At 48.2% G+C, this 21,090-nt stretch overlaps 2 protein-coding genes across 5 annotated transcripts in view; both read left to right on the forward strand.

Annotated features, from left to right (window-relative positions):
- LOC122921021 (zinc finger protein ZFPM1-like) overlaps positions 1–8,394 on the forward strand; it is an 85,365-nt gene extending 76,971 nt beyond the window's left edge. For 2 of the 4 annotated variants that reach the window (XM_044270895.1, XM_044270898.1), the window contains 3 exons: positions 1,942–2,037; positions 2,863–3,012; positions 4,798–8,393. In XM_044270895.1, coding sequence (XP_044126830.1) covers positions 1,942–2,037; positions 2,863–3,012; positions 4,798–7,043 — 2,492 coding nt within the window. In that variant the 3' untranslated portion in view covers positions 7,044–8,393. Of the gene's footprint in view, positions 1–1,941; positions 2,038–2,862; positions 3,013–4,797 lie in introns of all 4 variants that reach the window. The other 2 variants (XM_044270896.1, XM_044270897.1) reach the window with 2 other exon arrangements.
- A 6,155-nt stretch (positions 8,395–14,549) lies between these two features.
- LOC122920622 lies at positions 14,550–20,015 on the forward strand. Its single transcript, XM_044270271.1, has 2 exons — positions 14,550–16,555; positions 19,684–20,015. The coding sequence occupies exons 1-2, from the start codon at positions 15,181–15,183 to the stop codon at positions 19,686–19,688; spliced, it is 1,380 nt and encodes a 459-aa protein (XP_044126206.1). The 5' UTR covers positions 14,550–15,180; the 3' UTR covers positions 19,689–20,015.
- The last annotated feature ends 1,075 nt before the right edge of the window (positions 20,016–21,090 follow it).

Consider the following 21,090-nt stretch of genomic DNA (forward strand, 5'->3'; position numbering starts at 1 on the left):
TAAAGGGGTTTTCCTATCCGGTCATTAGTATCTGATTGGGGGGGGGGGGGGGGTTCCATCGCTTGAGATGGCAGCAGCGCTCACAGTAGCACCATACATAGGCCAGTGAGGTCACGTTCATCGGCGCTGTGCTTGATGATGAGCTGAGAGACGGCCACGGTGCCTTCTGAAACAGCTGATCAGTTTGAGAATCAGATACCGATGACTGATTCAGAGAATCCCTGTCAGTGTAGAGGCTAAAATCCTGACCACAGCTGAAATGTTTATGGTCGTGCCAGTCTAGACAATCCTCTGTGAGCTAAGCAGCCTGGACTCCAGACCGGTACATGGTAACAAACCATAAGGGCATGTGCGAGAGGTGTGATGTGGAGCATTGTCTAAACTAGTGCGTCCCACACTTATTATACTGGGGCCACACCACCCATGGTTGAAATCCGTAATCTAAAATATAGAAAAATATATAATTTGTTTCAGTATAACAATCAAATATACATAAATAGTAAATTAGCTGCTAAATCTAAGACTTTAGGAAAATAGGAAATACTGTGCAGCTTATAACCATTTCACTAACCACTAGAGCGCCTCACAGAGAAGCAGCGGTCAGGGCTGATACATTGTGATAAACCCTCAGCTATGCGAAGTATTGGGTCAGAACAGCTTTTCAGTCTCTGGATGTGAACAAAAATATTCCCATTCATTGACAGCAAACAGATCTTGAAAATCTTTTTGCTTACATTACTTCTTTAGCCTTAAAATCAGGCTCAGTATTGCATTATACGCCATTTTTGGGGTGGAATTACTGACATCCGTGGATCTCCATGCTTCTATTAGGCTGGGGCTACGAGCTGTTCACATGTCACATGACCAAACACCACTGTCCCATCCGTCTGCCTGGTGCCCAGAGCTGGGTTCTACATTGCCCTGAAAATTTAGGCCAAAAGCTCAGGAAAGTTACGACTCTTAGTGTAGGTGATAGAAGCCACCTTGTCGCTGGTAGATGGGTCTGACATATTCTTGATCAAAAATATGCAGAAAGAGCTTCTAATTTTCATGTAGTAAGTATAGCAGTGCTGCAGTTTCCATTTATTCTTGTTTTCCATGTTTGCCTGTTTCTTTGTGCATATAGCAGTCTGCTGCTACATGTAGTCCATGGTTGCGTGCACCTGCACTCTCTTTACATATCGTTTTGGAGGTGCAGGTTTAACTCTTTTGCAGCCATCACTGTAGCAGTGCAGTCATTTAACTGAATGAGGCCACGGTGAAATTGCAAGTTGCCACAACCCCAGACATTTCTGATCTGGGGTCGCTGCAACTTGCAAGTCTTGCTGCAGCCCTATTCAGCTGAATGGCTGCACTGCTACACAGCATTCGTCAGTCGTGCAACAGCAATAATTACCATGTAGTCCCAGCCTTAGACATAAGCAGTGTAAGAAAATCCTGCAACCGGAAGAGACTTGGAAAATAGCGAAATGTCTACATTTCAGTCCCGATGAGAAAAACCTTTAATCAGCAGCTCTGATTGGAGGAACTCAGGTGAATTAAGGATACCGCACTGTGGAGCTCATCTCTGATCACAGTAGTTCTAAATGTGGGAAGCCTGCTTAACCCTGAGTTGCCCTCACACCCGGCAACAGGAGTTTGGTAAGCAGAGGGTTAATCTAAAGCTTCTCATTGCAACCATGTGATCTGAGACATATTGTGCGCTGCGTAGAGGGAGATATTTAATCTGCCGCCTCCTCTGTTTTATAATAGGCTCCAATCCATTTGTTCAAAGTGTCCCCTTCAGATTAATAGCATCATAGGACATTATCTCGCCATCTTAATCAGAGTGCAGCGCACTCCTCTCTATTAGTACAAGTGGCTAGCATTGCTTTGTGATAACAAGGAGCCCAAGGTGGTGCAGCAAGAGGCTAAATAACTGAGACGCTTATCTTTTCGCAGGCGAGAGACCGTTCGTGTGCTTGATCTGTCTGTCCGCGTTCACGACCAAGGCAAACTGTGAGCGTCATCTGAAGGTTCACACAGACACCCTGAACGGTAAGTGATGTACAACTGGGGTTCTTAATATGAATCCAGTGCCACTTCTCAACCAATGACAACTTGTAAGGCTTCCCTAAGGTGCAGAGGTGATTTGCTCATGTGACTATTTCCTTTGGGCACTGTCCTAATTTAAAGGGTCAGGAACTCCAGGGATTTCCCTAGAAACCCACCGATAATACCTTATCCAGGAATGTCCGACCTGCGGCGCTCCAGCTGTTGAAAAACAGCTCCTACCATGCTTTGATAGCTGAAGGCTACAGGTGGGACCTCCCTGCTTATTATGTGAAACTGAAAGGAGTTGTCCAGGAATAGAAAAACATGGCTGCTTTCAAATAGTATCACCCCTGTCCACTGACTGCAGTGGAGCGGAGATGCAATAATACACACAACCCATAGACAGCGTAGTGCTGTTTTTGGAATAAGGCATATCCTCCATTTTCTAATCGAATTCTGGCAGCAGAGGTTCACCAGCCGCAACACCAGAACCTCCCCTCCCCCATACCAATGCATGCTCAGCCAAGCTTGCTTGTGCCATCAATAGGAAGAGGAGTAAGATACACCTGGTGGCAGGTTGCAATATGGGCACGGTCCCTTGGAGGAATTGGAAGGCCCCTATACACACATTAGACGGTTGGCTGGTCTCACAAACATTCATCTAATTTTGTGGCCACCTTAATTGAATGGAGAGAATCTGTTCCTATATGCACCAAACATCACTCACGTTATCAAGAGACGTACGCTTATTATTTATGGATAAGTACTCCGCACAGAAATCTTGAAGTAGAGCGCTTAATTTTCTAATTCTCATTCATTCTTTTCCAGGTATGTGCCATGGATGCGGCTTCATCTCCACCACCCGGGACATCCTCTATAGCCACCTAGTGACTAATCACATGATCTGCCAACCAGGATCCAAGGTTGATGCGTTTCCTCTTGTAAAAACACTACCTACAGTCAAGTCCGTTAACTCTGGTGCGTGTACAGTTTAGTGTCACTGTCTCTAAAAGGACACTTGCAAAAAATATTTTACCACAAATTTAAGATGTCCTGGAACCTCTCATGTCTGTTTAGAGACTACTTTCTGAAGCATCTATTTTTATAACTCTCCTTTCGGCCATTCTTTTATTATTCCTGCTAAAAGTTATGAATTAATTGCTAGCAGTTTGCAGTGAGGGTCCAGCTGGGTGTTATCAGTTGGGGGGTGTCCCTGCACGGTCTGACACTATCCAAGCAGTGCTGCCATTTTAAGACTATGCAGGGACAGCTGCACGCTCACTGCCAGCAATTCATTCATAACTTCTAGCAGGAATAATAAAAGGAACGGCGCAACATAGAGTCCTAAGAATAGATGCTCCAGAATTATTTCATGGGAAATGCGAGTAGGTTCTAAAGCAGACATGTCAGGAGGGGTGAGAGGTCACCTTTAACAACACATATGTGACTATTGTATATCATTTTTATTTAAAAAAAAAACTGGTGGATGGATTTTTGGCTCTAATTTTTGAATTCACTCCATATATTCTAACTTCCTTTCCTGGCTCAGTAACTTCCTCTTTGCTTGGGCTTTTAGCACAGCGGACAGTCTTGCTTAAGGGCCCTATCATGTTTGGAGGTACACGGCACATGACCAAAGATTGCTGTGTAGCAGTGCATCCATAGAAATTAATGGGGATGCAGCCCGACCCACAAGTTGCTGTGACATCGACCCTAGAATTGCAAAGAAACCCAAACCTGCTCTATTTATATTTTTTTCCTGGGGACGTGGTGACTTGTGAGTCGTGATGTGACCACTTTGGCCCTACTGATACACGGCAATCCTTGGTTGTGTGATGGATTTCGTGGCCAGGATCGCTGTGTAGCCCTAGGTCTTATTCACACTGCAGTGTTTTCAATCAGTGATCAGAAACAGAGAAAAGGAACAAGTCTTTTCATTATACCTGATCTCTGTGTAGTTTCCCCGACTGGTTTTGGCTCACAATATAAATCACTGACCAAACACTGACTGTGAATAAGGGCACATGAACGTGTGCGGACTGTGCCCATATTGCAACCTGCCAACGTTCACTTCACAAACCTTAGGATACGGCGCAGAAGCACTACGGAGCACTTCTGTAGGATTTCAGTTCGTGCCTCCGCACCGCAAAACAATTGAACTTGTTTTACTTTTTTTCCAGTGCGGACTGAATCTTGTAGATCACGGACCCATTCAAGTCAGTGGATCCACACCTGCAAATGGCGGCCACATGGCTGGTACCCGTACATTGCGGACTGCTATTTGCGGTCCCCAGCACGGTTATGGGGCGCACATGTTCATGAGCCCTAATGCCTTAGGCCAATTATCAGGAACAATCATTCGTTCCCAGCTGATACATGAGCAAGGCTTGTTTGTTGTCTGATTGACAGCTCTCATCAGGATGAAAGATGTACGATTATCAGGAGCACATCTCCCCTGTGTAATTAGGGATGTGCTGCCGATAATCAGTAGAAATGAATAAGGGACGAACAACCATTGTTCCTCCCACATTCACTTTACATTGGACCATATAAAAAAATATATAGTTTTCTATGACTATATAACATTCCAGCACTGTTTAGTTCTTGACTTTTAAGGTTAGTGCCCCTTTAAGAAGATACAATACTTCTGGCAGGAATTGTACATTATTTCCAGTTAAGAATAATATGCAATCCATGTGCACATATTGTTGAGATTACCAGAAGCTTCCTCCTTAGTAATGAGATTTTCTTTCATTTCCACAGCAGTAAATCAGGGCTCGTCCGCCACTCTTTTAAAGTGCAGCTTGTGTGGATTTTTGGCGGATGGACTGGCCAGTCTACAACAACACGCCCTAATGCACACTACATCTCCCATCCCCATCACTGCACAGTCCACCCAGTCCCCACTGGGTTCAGAAACGGAGCAGCCTCCTGAAGTCCTGAAAAATGGTGACAGTACATCTCCAGCCTCCTCTTTGTCAGGAAGTGAGGAACCTCCGCTCAAAGTCAAGATTAAAGAAGAGCCAGAACCATTGATGCCCATCACTGAATCTGGTGCTGCCAGCTCTGATACCACTGATGCAGCGGCACTGGTGCCATCTCCAGCTGTCAAAATAAAGACTGAAATCTCCAGCCCCACACCTGGGTCCAGTCCGGTCCCTAATGAATCTGGAGCAGCAGCCGGTGGTGGTACAGTCATCATGCCACACTATGTCTTTGGACACGAAGCAGCTCCTGCCATTGTACCACAAGCTTCCGAGATCCTGGCAAAGATGTCTGAGCTGGTCCACAGCCGGCTGAAACAAGGCCAAGCTGCAAGTCCGGCTGGCTTTTCAGGGAATGCACCACCCAAGGGTGCAACTTGTTTTGAGTGTGAAATTACCTTTAATAATATCAATAATTATTATGTGCACAAGAGACTTTACTGCTCGGGGAGGCACGTGGCAGAGGAGAACCCTGCCACTGCCCGCAAAATAAAAGTGACACCCATACGAGCCACAGTGGCCCCTGGCACTTCTACTTTACCAGCTGTAGATGACCAAGGGACAATCCCACCCCAGGAAGAAGCTGGAGGAGAAAGCAGCGCTCCTGTAGTATCCATTAAGGTTGAAGAGGGTGTTGGAACAGAGAGTGAACCCACAGGGAGTGGACATGTTAGTGAAGGTAGCCAGAGTCCTAGCTCCTTAGATGACACAGATGAAGACCCAACACGCACTGTGTGTGAAGCGTGCAACATCCGATTCAGCAGACATGACACCTACATGGTGCACAAACGTTACTACTGCGCCTCACGCCATGATCCTCCCCTTCGCCGGCCTGGTATGAACAAGCCAGGGCTGCCGTACACACCTCAGCCCACTCCACGAACACGCAAACGACGAAAGCTTTATGAAATTCATGGAATGCCCACAGCAGAGGTGACTCCTTCAGCATTGCTTTCACTAAACAGACTAGAGGTGCTGCCCATGATACAAGGCCTCATAACAGCTCCTGCCGTGCCCTCTCCAAGCTCCAGCCCCGATGATGCTGATGGACCGATAGATTTGAGCAAGAAACCTCGTCTTCTGGTTGACACTCCGGTGCCATCTCCAGCTGCAGCAGTGGTCCCATTGACAGACTACCATGAATGCACCGCCTGCCGCATCAGCTTCAATAGCCTTGAAAGCTACTTGGCACACAAGAAGTTCTCTTGCCCTGTGGCTCCTTTACAACAGAAGGCTCTGCAGCAACTTCAAAAAATGAAAACCGCTGTCAATACAGCTGCAAAGATCGGGGAAGACATAGTGAAGGTGAAAGTAGAGAGACGAAGTCCAGGATCAGTTAATGAGTCCACCCAGTCTATTGCCATGCCCTTCACCTCCATTCCAGACACTAAACCCATTCTGCAGTACCCGACTGCAGCAGAGGCATCTCCATCTTCTACAGCCTCCTGCCCCTACTGCCCTCCAAACGTGGTCATCCGAGGAGACTTGCTTGAACATTTGAGAGGTGTCCATGGTCTGCTCTTGGCAAAAGCCACCCCAGGTCACCGCCTACAAGGCACATTCACGGAAGTGGTCCTAGCTGCACGAGCGCAGCCAGGTACTGCATCAGAGGGCAGCTTGCCCAGTCCTCCTGTTTCATCTGCTTCTCCATTGCAAATGCCCAGAGACAATGCAAACAGCAAGGATGGTTCGTCATCGTCCTCTGCCAGTGGAAGTCCGGTTTCAAACTGCACTCCACGGCCAGTGTTAACCAGCACCCCCCGTCCTCTGTTGCCCAACTCTCCAGCCCTTCCTCTAAATTCTTTGGTGGAAACTCGAAGAGAAGATGGACTCAGGGCAACCACCCTCACTCTCCTGCCTGGGGATAAAGCAATGCAGTCTCCGAAGCTCGGCCTGGCCACTCCATTGCCAAATGGCAACCACAGATATTGTCGCCTCTGCAACATCAAATTCAGCAGCCTGTCCACATTCATCGCCCATAAAAAATACTACTGTTCATCGCACGCAGCGGAGCACGTGAAATAACCGGAAACAGGGACTTTGCTTGAATTTGTTTCAAAGCACTAGAATCGCCTAGCAATTGGGGGACATTGAGGGTCGTTGTGTCCAGGGGTCTGTGCTACTTCAATTGCAGCCACAGGATTAAAGAATTATTAATAAAAGGATCTGCTGTCATATTGACACTTAGAATGAATCTGTGGCACGGCCGGGAAGTATGGCCGCCGTTCTGCTTCACAAGACTGTAGAGAGCGCATATCCCAAGAGGAAAGGCATCAAGGTGCGCTGCCGCCTGTGCCCACAGAGGGGATACACAGGTTCACCCCCTCATCTGTTCAGTGACAGCAGGACGCGTTTCAGTCCGGGTGTCACCCACGCAGAATTGCACTGTCTGTCACTATGACACCGAAAACCTACAAGACTGTCGGTCCAGATTATGTCGTGAAAGAAGGCCTCCTGATTCTGAAGCACAATAACTGTTACAGAGAATGAAAACCATGCAGACAGGCACGTGTGTCTTTGTTACAGGGCAGGGGAAGGGAATACCTTTTTTAGTAAGTTATTTTTAAGATGTATTTAAAACTACAAAGAAAAAAAATTACAGTTTTCTTTCTTTTTATAGTGAAAAGTTCAGACATTTGGAAAAAAAAATTGAATGTTTCCAGGGGGAAAAAAATGTTTTATTAGGGGAGGTGGGGTGTAAGGTATTTCCTATGGGACACGTTTTTTAAGGTTTTGAACAGAACACACATCAGCCCAAGACTATGCCTATGAAAACTTCATGGGGGAGGGGGATATAAGGCAGAACATGAGGTGTGGGTGTATTGTCTGGGATGCATTGCTGCGCCGACCCCGACGCGTTCAGTGTTGTTTCACTTTGTGTCCCGATACTGTTTGTTGCATTCATTCCTTCTTTGCGACACTGGTTGTCAGGTACTGCAGCATGGCAGGTGCTGGAATGTCAAGGAAACTTTAACTTGAAGCCCCCCTATTGAGGGTAAATGGTGTATCCCCATAGAGAGGACAGAGGTAGGGCTGCGTTTTGGAATGTTTCGAGTTATGGCACTTAAAAGTTTACAAAGCGCATTGCATCCTATGATTGTGTCATCGTTACACCATCGGGAGGATGCCACAGTAATACAGAGGAGGGCAGCTCACAGGTAAAGGAACGGGCTGGTTTTGCCCCCAGCTTCTGATCCCTGCTCCGTTTTTTGTTTTTTTTTGTTTGTTTTTTTACATGGCATTATATACGTGACGAGAACTGGAAGACAAAAGTTGTGTTTAAAATAGTCCCGAAATATATTTATATATTAATATAGAGACGAGAGCACTGATTTACAAATAAAACACACGTTTCTGGTGACTAACGAGTGTGTATAATTGTGTACAGAAATAAAGCCTGTGTATATTAGCTGGCCTCATCCTTGTGTGCGTCCGATCCAGCTACAGCAGATACGGAGAAGCCGTGTGCAGGCCCCATAGTGGCAGTAAAGGCCCCTTTAGGCCTCATGCTCACAACCGTATTTTTGGTCTGCATCCAATGCACATTTTTTGTGGACCTATTCATTTTAAAGGGGCCTCAGAAAATGCTGACACAAACCTTGTGCTGTCCGCATCCATATGTCTGTTCCGTGGCAAGCGAAAAAGATAAAACATGTTATATTCTTCCCTGTTTTGCAGACAAGGATAGGCAAAAAATGATGGCGCAGCAAGCACACAGACTGCAAAATGGGTTGTGTGCCCGAGGACTAACACAAGTAGATAATCGTTAGAAAAAAATCATACAATTAAGCAGTTATTGAGTTATGTAAAAGCCCTGAACGATCAGCAATGATCTTCTAGTTTGTCGTTCTTGCGATCACTGATGCAGAAACCCGATTCACCATCCAGAGTTCCACAGGTGTGAACAGGTGTTGACACGAGTGGCTAACGATTCACACCCACCGTGGAATCATCTGTGCGGTAATGAGGCTCATTCCTTGAGCCAGAAATACATGCAGCACAGAAGAGTGGATTTGAAATCTGTTCTACTATCTTCCTCAAGCTCCATGTCTATAACATAATCCAGTATTTCCTTGGAAAGGCGACGTTTTACTCACAAGCTCATCTCGCAACGGTGGGGTCTGAGCTGAAGACAATGTGGAGATTGCACACAGCAGGGAAGGCGCTCTTGGATGTAAAGGGTCTTTACACACCTTTTTCCCCCCAAACACCCCCCACACCGAGAGTTATCTTATAGTCCGAATGGCTAACAATCTATTACATGGTCCTCTCGGCATCTAAAGGGTTCACTCAATATAATCAAGTATCTGCTTATGTAAATGTGCCTTATTGTGGATTTACACATGCAGATATTCGGACAGCTTGGCGGGGAAGACCATTCCGATGAACGGACGCAAATGATGCTTCTTATAAATGCTTCTCTTTTATTCTTTGTCCCATTACAAGTTTATGGCATATACACAAGCTATGTGAGAGCGGAGGGAATCTGGGGCAGGACTCGCGTATCAGGACACCTATGAAGCCCTGATTGCAGATTCATGGTCTCATGCACACAACCCTATCCTTTTTATAGTTTGTAAACTGCTGCCCCGTGTGCAACCCGCATTTTCCCTTCCACACGTCCTGCCCTATGTTAGAAATGCCTATTCTTGTCTGCAAAATGGACAAAGTGTAGCACATGTGGAATAGACATACAGATGTGGATGGCAGCACGCGGTGTGCATGGGGCCTACAGCGGAGCTCACACCTGTCTGTTTTAGTAACTACTTTCATTTTCCATTAAATAACAATACTGGAGCATCTATTCTTATGACTATGTTGTGCCATTCCTCTATTATTCCTGCTAGAAGTTATGAATTAACAGTTGTTTGCTATGAAGGTCCAGGCGGGTGTTACCACTTGTGGTTGTGTCCCTGCACAGTCCAACACTGATTGGATAGAGTCAGACTGTGCAGGTAACACTCATCTGGAACTTCATTGCAAACTGCTGGCAGTTCATTCAAAACTTTGACCCGTCTCCACACTGCTGTCTCCCATGCAATGAAGTGCAGCGTAAGACCAGGCTGAGCCAGCGATCGGAGGGAGGCAGCTGTCAAGCTTTGAATTGCTCTCCTTCATGGCCCTGATTGGCTGCAGTGCATGGGAGCAAGGTGCCGCTCGAGGAGCCAGAGGAAGGCGGCCTCCTTCCACCGATCTGCCGCACAACACAGGCTCTATGTACAGCAGAGATAATGCTGTGTGTGAACAGAGCTCAGCCCAGCCTGTCACCTCTTATTCAGGAAGGAGGCATCATTTGGGGGGAAACAAGTTAGCCCCATTCTATGTACAAAGAGAGGACAGGCTATGCTAAGGACTGAGGAAAAGTGGGGCCATGGTGAAGACTGGAGAGGAGTCTGAGAAGGGTACAGTGCTGACCTTTACACTAAACTGAAGTCTTAAACCTGCGGCTTCAGCTATTGTGCGACTAAAACTCCCATCATGTGCTAGAAGATTACTGCTTTATACGGTGGCTGCTGAGTTTACACATTGCACGTACAGAGCAGGACAATGCACTACACTGTGATCTGAGCATCTATGCTGTAAGACAAAGGACGGGGCCCCCCTCTGAACCCTGACTGGCCCCAGTCCTGCCATCTCACTGCTGTATACTGTGGCTGCTGAGTTTACACATTGCACGTACAGGACTAAGTACAGAGCAGGACAGCAATGGAGCAGCCGAGACCCACTCTGCAGGGGCCAGGATCAGGTATGACTCCAATCCCTGCCTTGGATGCCGCACTACACTGTGATCTGAGCATCTATGCTGTAAGACAAAGGACGGGGGGCCCCCCCTGAACCCTGACTGGCCCCAGTCCTGCCATCTTACTGCTGTATACTGTGGCTGCTGAGTTTACACATTGCACGTACAGGACTAAGTACAGAGCAGGACAGCAATGGAGCAGCCGAGACCCACTCTGCAGGGGCCAGGATCAGGTATGACGCCAATCTCTGCCTTGGATGCCGCACTACACTGTGATCTGAGCATCTATGCTGTAAGACAAAGGACGGGGGCCCCTCTGAACCCTGACTGGCCCCAGTCCTGCCATCTCACTGCTGTATACTGTGGCTGCTGAGTTTACACATTGCACGTACAGGACTAAGTACAGAGCAGGACAGCAATGGAGCAGCCGAGACCCACTCTGCAGGGGCCCGGATCAGGTATGACGCCAATCTCTGCCTTGGATGCCGCACTACACTGTGATCTGAGCATCTATGCTGTAAGACAAAGGACGGGGGCCCCTCTGAACCCTGACTGGCCCCAGTCCTGCCATCTTACTGCTCCTAATAAACACCCTGGATGCAGTGCAATACAGAAGTATTACAGTATTCTGTACAAGTGACTACAGGTTTGAATTCCCCAGAGGAACTAAAACAAAAAGCCTAAAGCTTCAACCGCCCTTTTACAATTTGTCATATAAAAAATTTACATAATTGGCATCACTGCACCCCAAAATTTTAAGAAATAATATATTTCCTATAACAAAATTGAGTTTTTTCAGTTACCTTGCTTCCCCCAAAAATTCTAAATGTTCAAAAAGTCATATGTACCCCAAACAAAACCCCAAAAAACTGCAGCTCACCCTGAGAAAAAAAAACTGCTCAGTTGACAGAAAAATATAAAACCTATAAGTGTCAGAATAAATTATTTTTAAGTCGTAAAATATAACAAAACCCATGTCAATTTCATTTACTTTCACTGTACTGACCCGTGAACGCTGAAAAACGAAACCAAAAAACAGGCATGCTCAACCTGCGGCCCTCCAGCTGCTGCAAAACTACAACTCCCAGCATGCCTAAACAGCCTACAGCAGGGCATTGTGGGAGTTGTAGTTTTGCAGCAGCTGGAGGGCCGCAGGTTGAGCATGCCTGCCACAAAACAGGCAGAATTGTTTTCTATTCCGCTCCACAAGTAAAGTTATTAGAGCGTCTCAAGATATGACACGAAGCATCCGATGTCGATGTTAAAGAGTACAGCTCCTCCTGCACTAGACGGCTACTCTACAGCTATGTCCACAAGAACATAAAGTTATTAGAGCGTCTCAAGATATGACACGAAGCATCCGATGTCGATGTTAAAGAGTACAGCTCCTCCTGCACTAGACGGCTACTCTACAGCTATGTCCACAAGAACATAAAGTTATTAGAGCGTCTCAAGATATGACACGAAGCATCCGATGTCGATGTTAAAGAGTACAGCTCCTCCTGCACTAGACGGCTACTCTACAGCTATGTCCACAAGAACATAAAGTTATTAGAGCGTCTCAAGATATGACACGAAGCATCCGATGTCGATGTTAAGAGTACAGCTCCTCCTGCACTAGACGGCTACTCTACAGCTATGTCCACAAGAACATAAAGTTATGGCTCTTTCAAGCATGACGGGAAAAAGGAAAACGTTGCCAAAAACTGGCTTGGCCCTTAAGAGGTTATAAGAGTTTTCCGAGATTTAAATCCTGAGGATAGGTCATCAGTAACTGTGGGGGTCTGACACCCAGGACCCCCCTAATAAGCTGTTTGAGAAGGCACCGACGCTCTAGCTTTTGATAGGCCAGTAATGACATGTTTATCGGTCATGTGGCCTAGGAGCAGCTCGCCGCATAGAAGTGAAGGGGGCTGAGTGACATACAATGTACGGCGCTGTGCTTGGTGAGCTGCAAGAAGGCCGCCGCCGCGCTCACAGGAGCACCAATTTCTCCTCAAACAGCTGATCGCTGAACTGAGGATAGGTCCTCAGAATAAAAATCTCGGAAAGGCCTTTTTTTTCTCCACGAGATCGACCTCCAGTGATCTTCTTTCGCGATCCTCACAAAGTGATTTCATTGTCTAAACTAGACTTTAACACTTCTTCATAGCACCACTAGGGGGCAGCAGAGACATACAATTGTACTGGCATATCTGGAATATAAAAGAAAGTAAAGACAACCAGTGCGGTACCAGGTTAGGCTACGTTCACAGGGTTCAGCAAAAACGCTTCCATTCTGATAAAACAACCATCTGCAGCCGTTAAGAACGGATCCGGTTGTATTATCTTTAACATAGCCAAGACGGCTATGAACTCCGTTGATCCGTCCCCATTGACTTGCATTGTGGGTCATGACTGATCCATTTTTCTCCGCATCCCAGGATGGAAAGCAAACCGCGGCATGCTGCGGTTTGCTTTCCGGTATGAGAACGGAACAGAATGCATTTTGGTGCGCTCCGTTCTGTTCAGTTACATTTTGTCCCCATTGACAATGAATGGGGACAAAACGGAAGCGTTTTTTTCTGGTATTTAGACCCTATGAAGGATCTAAATACTGGAAAAGTATAGAACAGACACATACTAAACACACGATAAAGTCAATGTTCCAATTCCCTTGTCTCTTTTTATTTTTTTCATGGACCATTAGTCTGCTTAGAGTATAAATGCCTCTTAATAAATCTGGCGCTTGGTTGGCCGGCCTTGCAAATTGTAGTACGTGTGGTCGACAGGGGGGCCTGCCACCTCCGCTTCTCGTCACCACTGGAGAGATGAATATAAAACTGCAAATCAATGCAAAAATGTGGCGTGCTCCATAATGTGCAACTTGTCAAAACCAGAAAGTTGGCTCATAATGATACATTTTACACCATTGCATGGTCCTGAGCTGTTTAGAAACTACAACTCCCAGCATTCCCTGACAACACATTGGGGATAGTAGAATTGCGATGGCTCCGTCTGATGAATGGAAGCCCATAGAAATGCTGATGTAGAGGCTGGGAACATATACATTAGGCACAGATACAATATTTGTACTTGATGGAAGACTACTAAAGGCAATAATGTATCTTCTGGTGTTCTTCCTATTGGCCACAAGGGGGCAGCGTCCCATCACTACAGCCAGCAGATTGCAGGAGTAGGCTCCTCTGACATCTACAGCAGGGGTGCAATAATAAGGTTTTAATGGACGTAGATTATTTTGTGAAGGATATTCATGTGTCTGTCCATCTGTGTATGACAGGGACCTGTCAGTGATGGCAGACGGGTCACTGTGTTTATGAGCTGCCTGACCACATGTTAAAAGGCGGATTACAACGCGGTCACCTGGGTTCAGGCACGCACACAGAATGCAGCCCGCTCACTCCTCTCCCAGCAGGAGCGTACATTCCTATATTGACATCCTGATAATACTACAATTATGTCCTATTAGAGCAGCTCAGTATTGTAATAATAATGACGGTATAATTGTATCTATTATTGCTGATTGCATTACGGCGGGGTGGGGGGGGGGTGCGGAGGCGGCATGATATTCCTCGCTCTATTCATTGTTAAGTGGCGCCTTTGTCTTCAGATGAATCTGATTTTATTACAAGACCCGGAGGCTCATATTGCTATTCTCCTTCTTTACTCTGACCAATAGCAGCAAAGAACAAATAAAAATATTGACACATGTCATCAGCCCCTCCCCATAGTCTCTCTATAACAGGCCACACCGCCTGCAAATCCTCCTCTTTCTTTGCTGCTGACCGCAGAGATAAGTATTCAAATTTTTAGTGCTCTGTCTTTTTGCACATATTAGATATCTTTGTGTGGATATATATTGTTTTTTCTTTATTCATCTTTGGTTCTTATCTGTTCCCCCCCTTCCCCCTTGGGGGGGCTCTTGATTTATATATATATATTTTGTGTCACCCCGTTTTGGGGAAGGTTTTTGCTCTCCCTCGTCTGTGGGGGTCATTGGGGGGTTAATTCGGCGCTTCCCCTCTTTTGCCTGTGGGACGTTTCTGTCCCCTGCTGCGCCTGTGCCTCTGTGAGGTTTTCTTTCCCTCCCCCCTTCTTTTCCGGCGCCTCGTTCCCGCGCTACTCACCTCAGAGCGGCTTGCTTCCGCTTCCTCTCATTCTTGCAGGAGCGCTCGAGATCTCGCGAGATCTCGGGCGCTTCCGGCTTCCGCAGTGTGACTTGCAGATCGGAGCTCCGGCAGCCTCAGTCGGTCTCTGGTGCTTTTTTCCTTACAGGTTCTCGGCGTTTTTTCCTCCTACTGGCCTGGGGCAAATCCCCTCACCAGTACACTAGCCCCAGCATAGTTGTGTAGGTTTTAATATTATATCAGCAGGCGTCACTGCTCGCAGTTATAGGATTATATATATAGTCGGAAATTAAACATGCCTAACACTGCACATAGCGGCCAGGGCCCTGCAGATGAGGCTGTTCCTCCAGTTGAATTAACCCCTTCGGGGGAGGATGGTCATGTTTTGACCCCTTGTGATGGAGCTTTTGATTTGCAGGCGTCACTGTCTAGCGCCATTGCTGCTGCCATGGGATCTATGACTTCGGTCATTTCCCAATCGATTGCCCAGGCCCTTACTGCCCATCCCGCTACCTCCCAAACCCCGCAGCCCGTCATGGTGTCCTCACCCACCGGGCCAGGGCCATCTGCCTCCAGAAAACGGAATAACGGTGATGATGTTTCCACCAATGTTGGCGCGCTTGGTCCGCGCAAGAGAGCCCGTACGCGTCGGGCAGAACGCACGCGCAACTGGAAAAGTGCTAGAGCACTGCAGGACATGGATACCGATTCTGAGATCGGATCTGAGGAGGAGGCTTTAGATGACGCCTTTGAGGAGGCAGAGGAGGACCCATCAGGGGTCATGGAAGATAACCCCTTGCCAGGGTGTAGCTCCATGGTTTCGGCAGCAGGTGTGTCCTTGACAGACCCATCAGGGGAACCGCTCTTTGACCCGGATTCCCTACACCACCCTCGGTCTGCGGAGTGGTTGCCGTTGGAGCACGTCTCCAAATATTTGGAGGCCCGTGTGCGTTGCCCCCTCTCCAAAGAGGCGCGCAACAAGCTTAGGGCAGAATGCCCCAGACCCATAATCCCGAACAGGGTTTGCGAGACTCCAGTGGTAGACCCCAAAATGACCCAATTCCTCGCCAAATCTGGGTGGAATCCGAGAAAGGGTCTGGAGTCAGCCCTGCGTGCGTGTCAGGACAAGCTCCTGGACATTTTTGGCCCACTGGCAAAGATTTTCGACTTGGCCGAGGTTGCCAAGGTCGAGGGTAAGCTGGTAGACCCTCTAGAGCTGCGCGAGTGGGTGCAGCGCGCGATTTGCGTAGCAGGAAACGTTAACACGTCCCTGGCTATTGAACGGCGCAAGGCCATACTTTTCAAGGTTGAGCCTAAACTCTCCAACTTGGCGCTTACCGAAGCCGGTAAGGAGGCTCAGGGCCTGCTGTTTGGCGAGTCCTTTATTAAAGACTTAGGACGGTTCGTCGGTGCGTTTACAGCACTCGATAAGGCCCAAAGTTCTATGAAGCGGGTGTTTCACGGTAGGGTCTCTACCAGGGCCGGCAGTTTCAGGAGCCGTCTGTCCGGCCGTGCCCACTTTCAGTCCCGTGCTACGGGCAGAGGCTCCTTCTCCCAGAGACCTGCGTTCCAGGAGCAGAGGCGAGAGTCCTCATCCTTTTTCCCCTCCCGGGGAGGATCCTGGAGGCCTAGAGGATACAGAGGAAACCCTGGTTCCAGACGACCTTACGGTAAGACCGATACCTCATTTCAATTCTTTGACTGTTTGTGTAGGGGGCAGACTCCGGCTCTTTTCTCGAGCTTGGTCGCGCATCACCTCGGACCAATGGATTCTCTCCACGGTCAGGGGTTTCCGCATAGAGCTGACATCTTCTCATCTGTCCATTCCACCTCCACACCCGGCAGTGCTGTCGGTAGAGAGCCGCATACTTGTGGACTCAGAGCTATCAGATCTCTTCCGCAAGGGGGCCATAGAGCCGGCTCCGGCATCCGCTGGCGCGGTAATCAGCAACGTTTTCTTGGTGGCGAAGAAAGGGGGCCAGTTACGGCCCGTCATCAATTTACGCGCTCTCAACGAGTTCGTCAGGTACCGCCATTTCAAGATGGAGGGCATCCATCTCCTTCGGGACCTACTTCAAGTGGGCGATTGGATGGTCAAGTTGGACCTGAAGGACGCTTATCTTACCGTCCCTGTCGAGGACGCGTCCAGGGACCTTCTATGTTTCCTTTGGAAGGACAGGGTTTGGCGATTTACGTGCCTCCCTTTCGGCCTTTCTTCAGCTCCGTGGTGCTTCACCAAGCTGATGCGCCCTGCTATGGCCTGGCTGCGCAGTCGGGGAGTTCGCCTCATCGTCTATTTGGACGACATCCTGATCATGGCACAGGATCATGCGGTGTTGCTGACTCATCTGCGCTGGACTATGGATCTCCTGTTGGAGCTGGGTTTCCTTCTCAATCAGGAGAAGTCCTGTCTCATCCCTGCTCGCGAGATGGAGTTCCTGGGGTTTCTGGTGGATTCCACGGCAGGGACTCTCAGCCTACCACCGTCCAAGGTTCGGTCCATTCGGAAGGAATTGTGCAGAGCCAAGTCGTCCTCCCAGATCCCGTTGCGTCAACTGGCCAGGATCATAGGGCTTCTAGCGTCGTCTATCCAGGCGGTCTTCCCAGCCCCACTACATTACCGGGCCCTCCAGCGTCTGAAGATTTCCCACCTCCGGAAAGGAGCTTCCTATGCGGATTGGATTTCCCTGGACGAGGAAACCAAGCAGGAGTTGTCCTGGTGGATCCACAATTTACAAGCTTGGAATGGCAAAGCCATTTTCGGTCATCGTCCGGACTTCGTGGTGGATTCGGATGCCAGCCTGTCGGGCTGGGGAGCTCACTGCGAGGGGATCTCGACCGGTGGCGGCTGGTCAGCGGACGAAGCGGGATTCCATATCAATGCGCTGGAACTGTTGGCAGGTTCGTTCGCAATCAGGAGTTTCACGAGAGACACGGCCAAGGCCTGCATTCAACTTCGCATGGACAACGTGTCGGCAGTGCGTTACATCAATGGCATGGGCGGTACACGTTCCACCATCCTATCTCGGTTGGCGAAGGATTTCTGGGACTACTGTCTGGACAAGGAGTTGATTGTCTTGGCGGAATATCTTCCGGGCGTCCAGAACATTCGGGCAGATTGGAGTTCTCGATATCTCTCCGACTCCAGCGATTGGCAGTTAGATCCGGCGGTGTTCCGGTCCTTAACGTCTCTTTGGGGGCGTTGCTGTATCGACCTGTTCGCCTCCCGCTTGAACGCGCAGCTGCCACGTTTCTACAGTTGGCGCCCGGACCCAGAGGCCGAAGCTGTGGACGCGTTCCTACAGGATTGGTCGCGGGGTCTGCTCTACGCATTTCCCCCCTTCCAACTGATTCCCAGGACCCTGATTCAAGTGCGCCGTCATTCAGCGGATCTGGTTCTGCTGGTCCCGTTTTGGACTTCCCAGTCGTGGTTTCCTCACCTTCTGGAGATGATGATAGAGACCCCGTACCTGCTCCCGACATCTCAGACTCTCCTCCGAGGTCCGAATCACCAGCTGCATCCTCTTCTCCTGGACGGGTCTCTGCGCCTGTTGGCGTGTCGAATTTCAGGGGACCCTGGGAGGTCCCGGGAGTTTCGGGAACAGCTAGAGTCCTTTTGGAGAACGCCTGGGCCCCAGGGACCAGAAGATCTTACAGATCTGCCTGGGGATCTTGGGATCGCTGGTGCGTGGCTAGGAACTTGGATCCCGTTTCGGCTCCTGTGACGGAGATCTTGCACTTCCTGTCTTCTCTTTTCGACCAGGGCAAGGCCTATCGCACGATCAGCCTTTTCAGGTCGGCCATTTCGGCGTCCCACCAGGGGTTTGATGGTACTCCTGCGGGCCAACATCCTTTGGTATGCCGTCTATTGCGCGGCTCTCGGATGTCCCGGCCTCCTAGACCCAGATTTTCGGCTACTTGGGACGTGTCTTGTGTCCTTTCCTTTTTGTCTTCTTGGCCTCAGAATTCAGACCTGTCCTTAAGGCAACTGTCGGCGAAGCTCGTCACTCTTTTCTGTCTAATTTCCTGCAAGCGGGTGTCCGACGTCCGGGCTTTGGATTATGATGCCCGCTCGTATACTCCGGAGGGGGTCTCCTTTGACATCTCTAGGAGGACCAAGTCTCACATACGCTCAGTCGCTTATCCGGCTTTCCCGGCCTCACCTTCTCTCTGTCCGGTGGAATGTCTCAAGGAGTATGAAGCTCGCACTTCCCTTCATCGTTCACGTGAGTTTCCTCATCTTTTCCTCTCTACCATTCGTCCTTTTGCCCCGGTGACCACTCCCACGCTGGCTAGGTGGATGAAATGGGTCATGGAATTGGCGGGCGTGGACACTTCCATTTTTTCGGCACATTCCGCTAGGGGGGCATCCGCTACCTCTTTGGCGGTGTCTGGCGCCAGGTTGGAGGACATTTTGAAATTGGCAGACTGGTCCAGAGTGTCCACATTCAGAGAATTTTACTTCCGTCCAGGTCCTCACGTTTTCTCATCCATCATTGAGAATTTGTCTTAACTTTGAACTCGCAATATGAGCCTCCGGGTCTTGTAATAAAATCAGGTGATTTTCCTATTTCATGACGTAAAGTCATGATTTTATTAAAGACACGGAGGCGAGTATTGCCCACCCTACGTTTCCCTCCCTATGTGAGTTTAATATTGGAATGATTTTGCTTGTATGTCATTTGCATATTGATATAACTCTGAGTTTTTTCCTGAGTAGGTTTGTCGCAACCATTTGTTTGTGCTTACCGTGCACCAATTTGCTTCTATCATGGTTCTGTTTTTCGCCTTTTTTCAGGTTGAGATCGGTCAGTTCCGTGATGTCCTTTGTTCTACGTCCTGGTTCGGAGGGTCGGCAGTTCGGTTCCAGCCGGTCATGTGACGTGGACAGCTTCAGGAGGTTTTTCTTCAAGGTTGTTCCTGGTGTTCCTGTTCGCTTCCGGATGGATGGCGCTTTTGTTCCCAGGCTGTTCCGGTTCCTGGTTGGCGGTTCGGTTGGACTGTTCGGTTTTACAAAGAAAGAGGAGGATTTGCAGGCGGTGTGGCCTGTTATAGAGAGACTATGGGGAGGGGCTGATGACATGTGTCAATATTTTTATTTGTTCTTTGCTGCTATTGGTCAGAGTAAAGAAGGAGAATAGCAATACTCGCCTCCGTGTCTTTAATAAAATCATGACTTTACGTCATGAAATAGGAAAATCACCTGATTATTGGCTTGCGAGCGCCCTTCTGGGAGGTTTATTACATCAAGGGCGTCATGCGTCACTGAAATCGTTCCCTTATCACGGTTGTTTATTGGCTTTGGCCTGCATCGGATACCAGCGTAGTAATCATGGCGGCCCTAGTATAGATCCTTTCACCAGAAAAACTGCTTTAAAAACTGTGCACTAATTTGAGAGAATCCGGGGCACGGCTTTAACAGATGATGCTGTAAGAACACGGCATAGTAATCTGCGTTCTAGGGGATCCGAATCGTCATTTATATCCCCCTATTTGATCCACTCGAATATTACAAAGATATATAAGGGAAACCCATTCCTGCAGTGCCGTAATAGTATTTTTTACTGCAGGTAGGGAGTTTGTGCTCTTTGCGCCATCACTTGGGGGTACCATCCGTATTATACAGCCAGCACCCTGCTCTCACTGACGAGATATAACTCAGATACCAGCAGTTTAACCCTCCAGATGCCACAGCCAGTAGTGAGTGAGGCATGTTAGCACTTAGACAGAGGGAGGGGCTCTGTCCTCCAATTGGCACCCCCATGACGCAATCACCGGGTGCCAAGTGGTTGTTATGGCAGCTGGAGGCCTGCCAATTAGTGCCTCTATCATGGCAGAAGTATTGCAGTTTATCTAGTACAAGCGATCAAACAATCACAAGAGGCTAAAAATGTTAGAATAAAGTTATTAAAATTAAGAATTTTCAAATTCAAAAAAAGCTTCAACCTATTTGATTTTGTCATGTCTGAAATAATAAGTTATCATGTTACTTATCGTGCACGCTGAGCTCCATTTTTGGAGGGTTTTTTGTCATCTCCCTCCAAAAAGCTGAATTAAAAATTATCAAAAGGCAGTATCCCAAAACGGTATTAATAAAAACTAAAGTTCAAAAATATTGCCACCATTTATGTGATTTGAGGTTCTATTCAATGCAAGCGGCTTCTATGGAGACAGTGGCAGGCAATGGCGCTAACTGTGCTGCTGC

The sequence above is a fragment of the Bufo gargarizans genome, chromosome 10 (assembly GCF_014858855.1).
Source record: "Bufo gargarizans isolate SCDJY-AF-19 chromosome 10, ASM1485885v1, whole genome shotgun sequence".
Taxonomy (NCBI): Eukaryota; Metazoa; Chordata; class Amphibia; order Anura; family Bufonidae; genus Bufo; species Bufo gargarizans.

What these genes read in the sequence shown, in the direction of transcription:
- LOC122920622 (XM_044270271.1), top strand. Translation starts at nt 15,181, where the DNA reads ATGCCTAACACTGCACATAGCGGCCAGGGCCCTGCAGATGAGGCTGTT.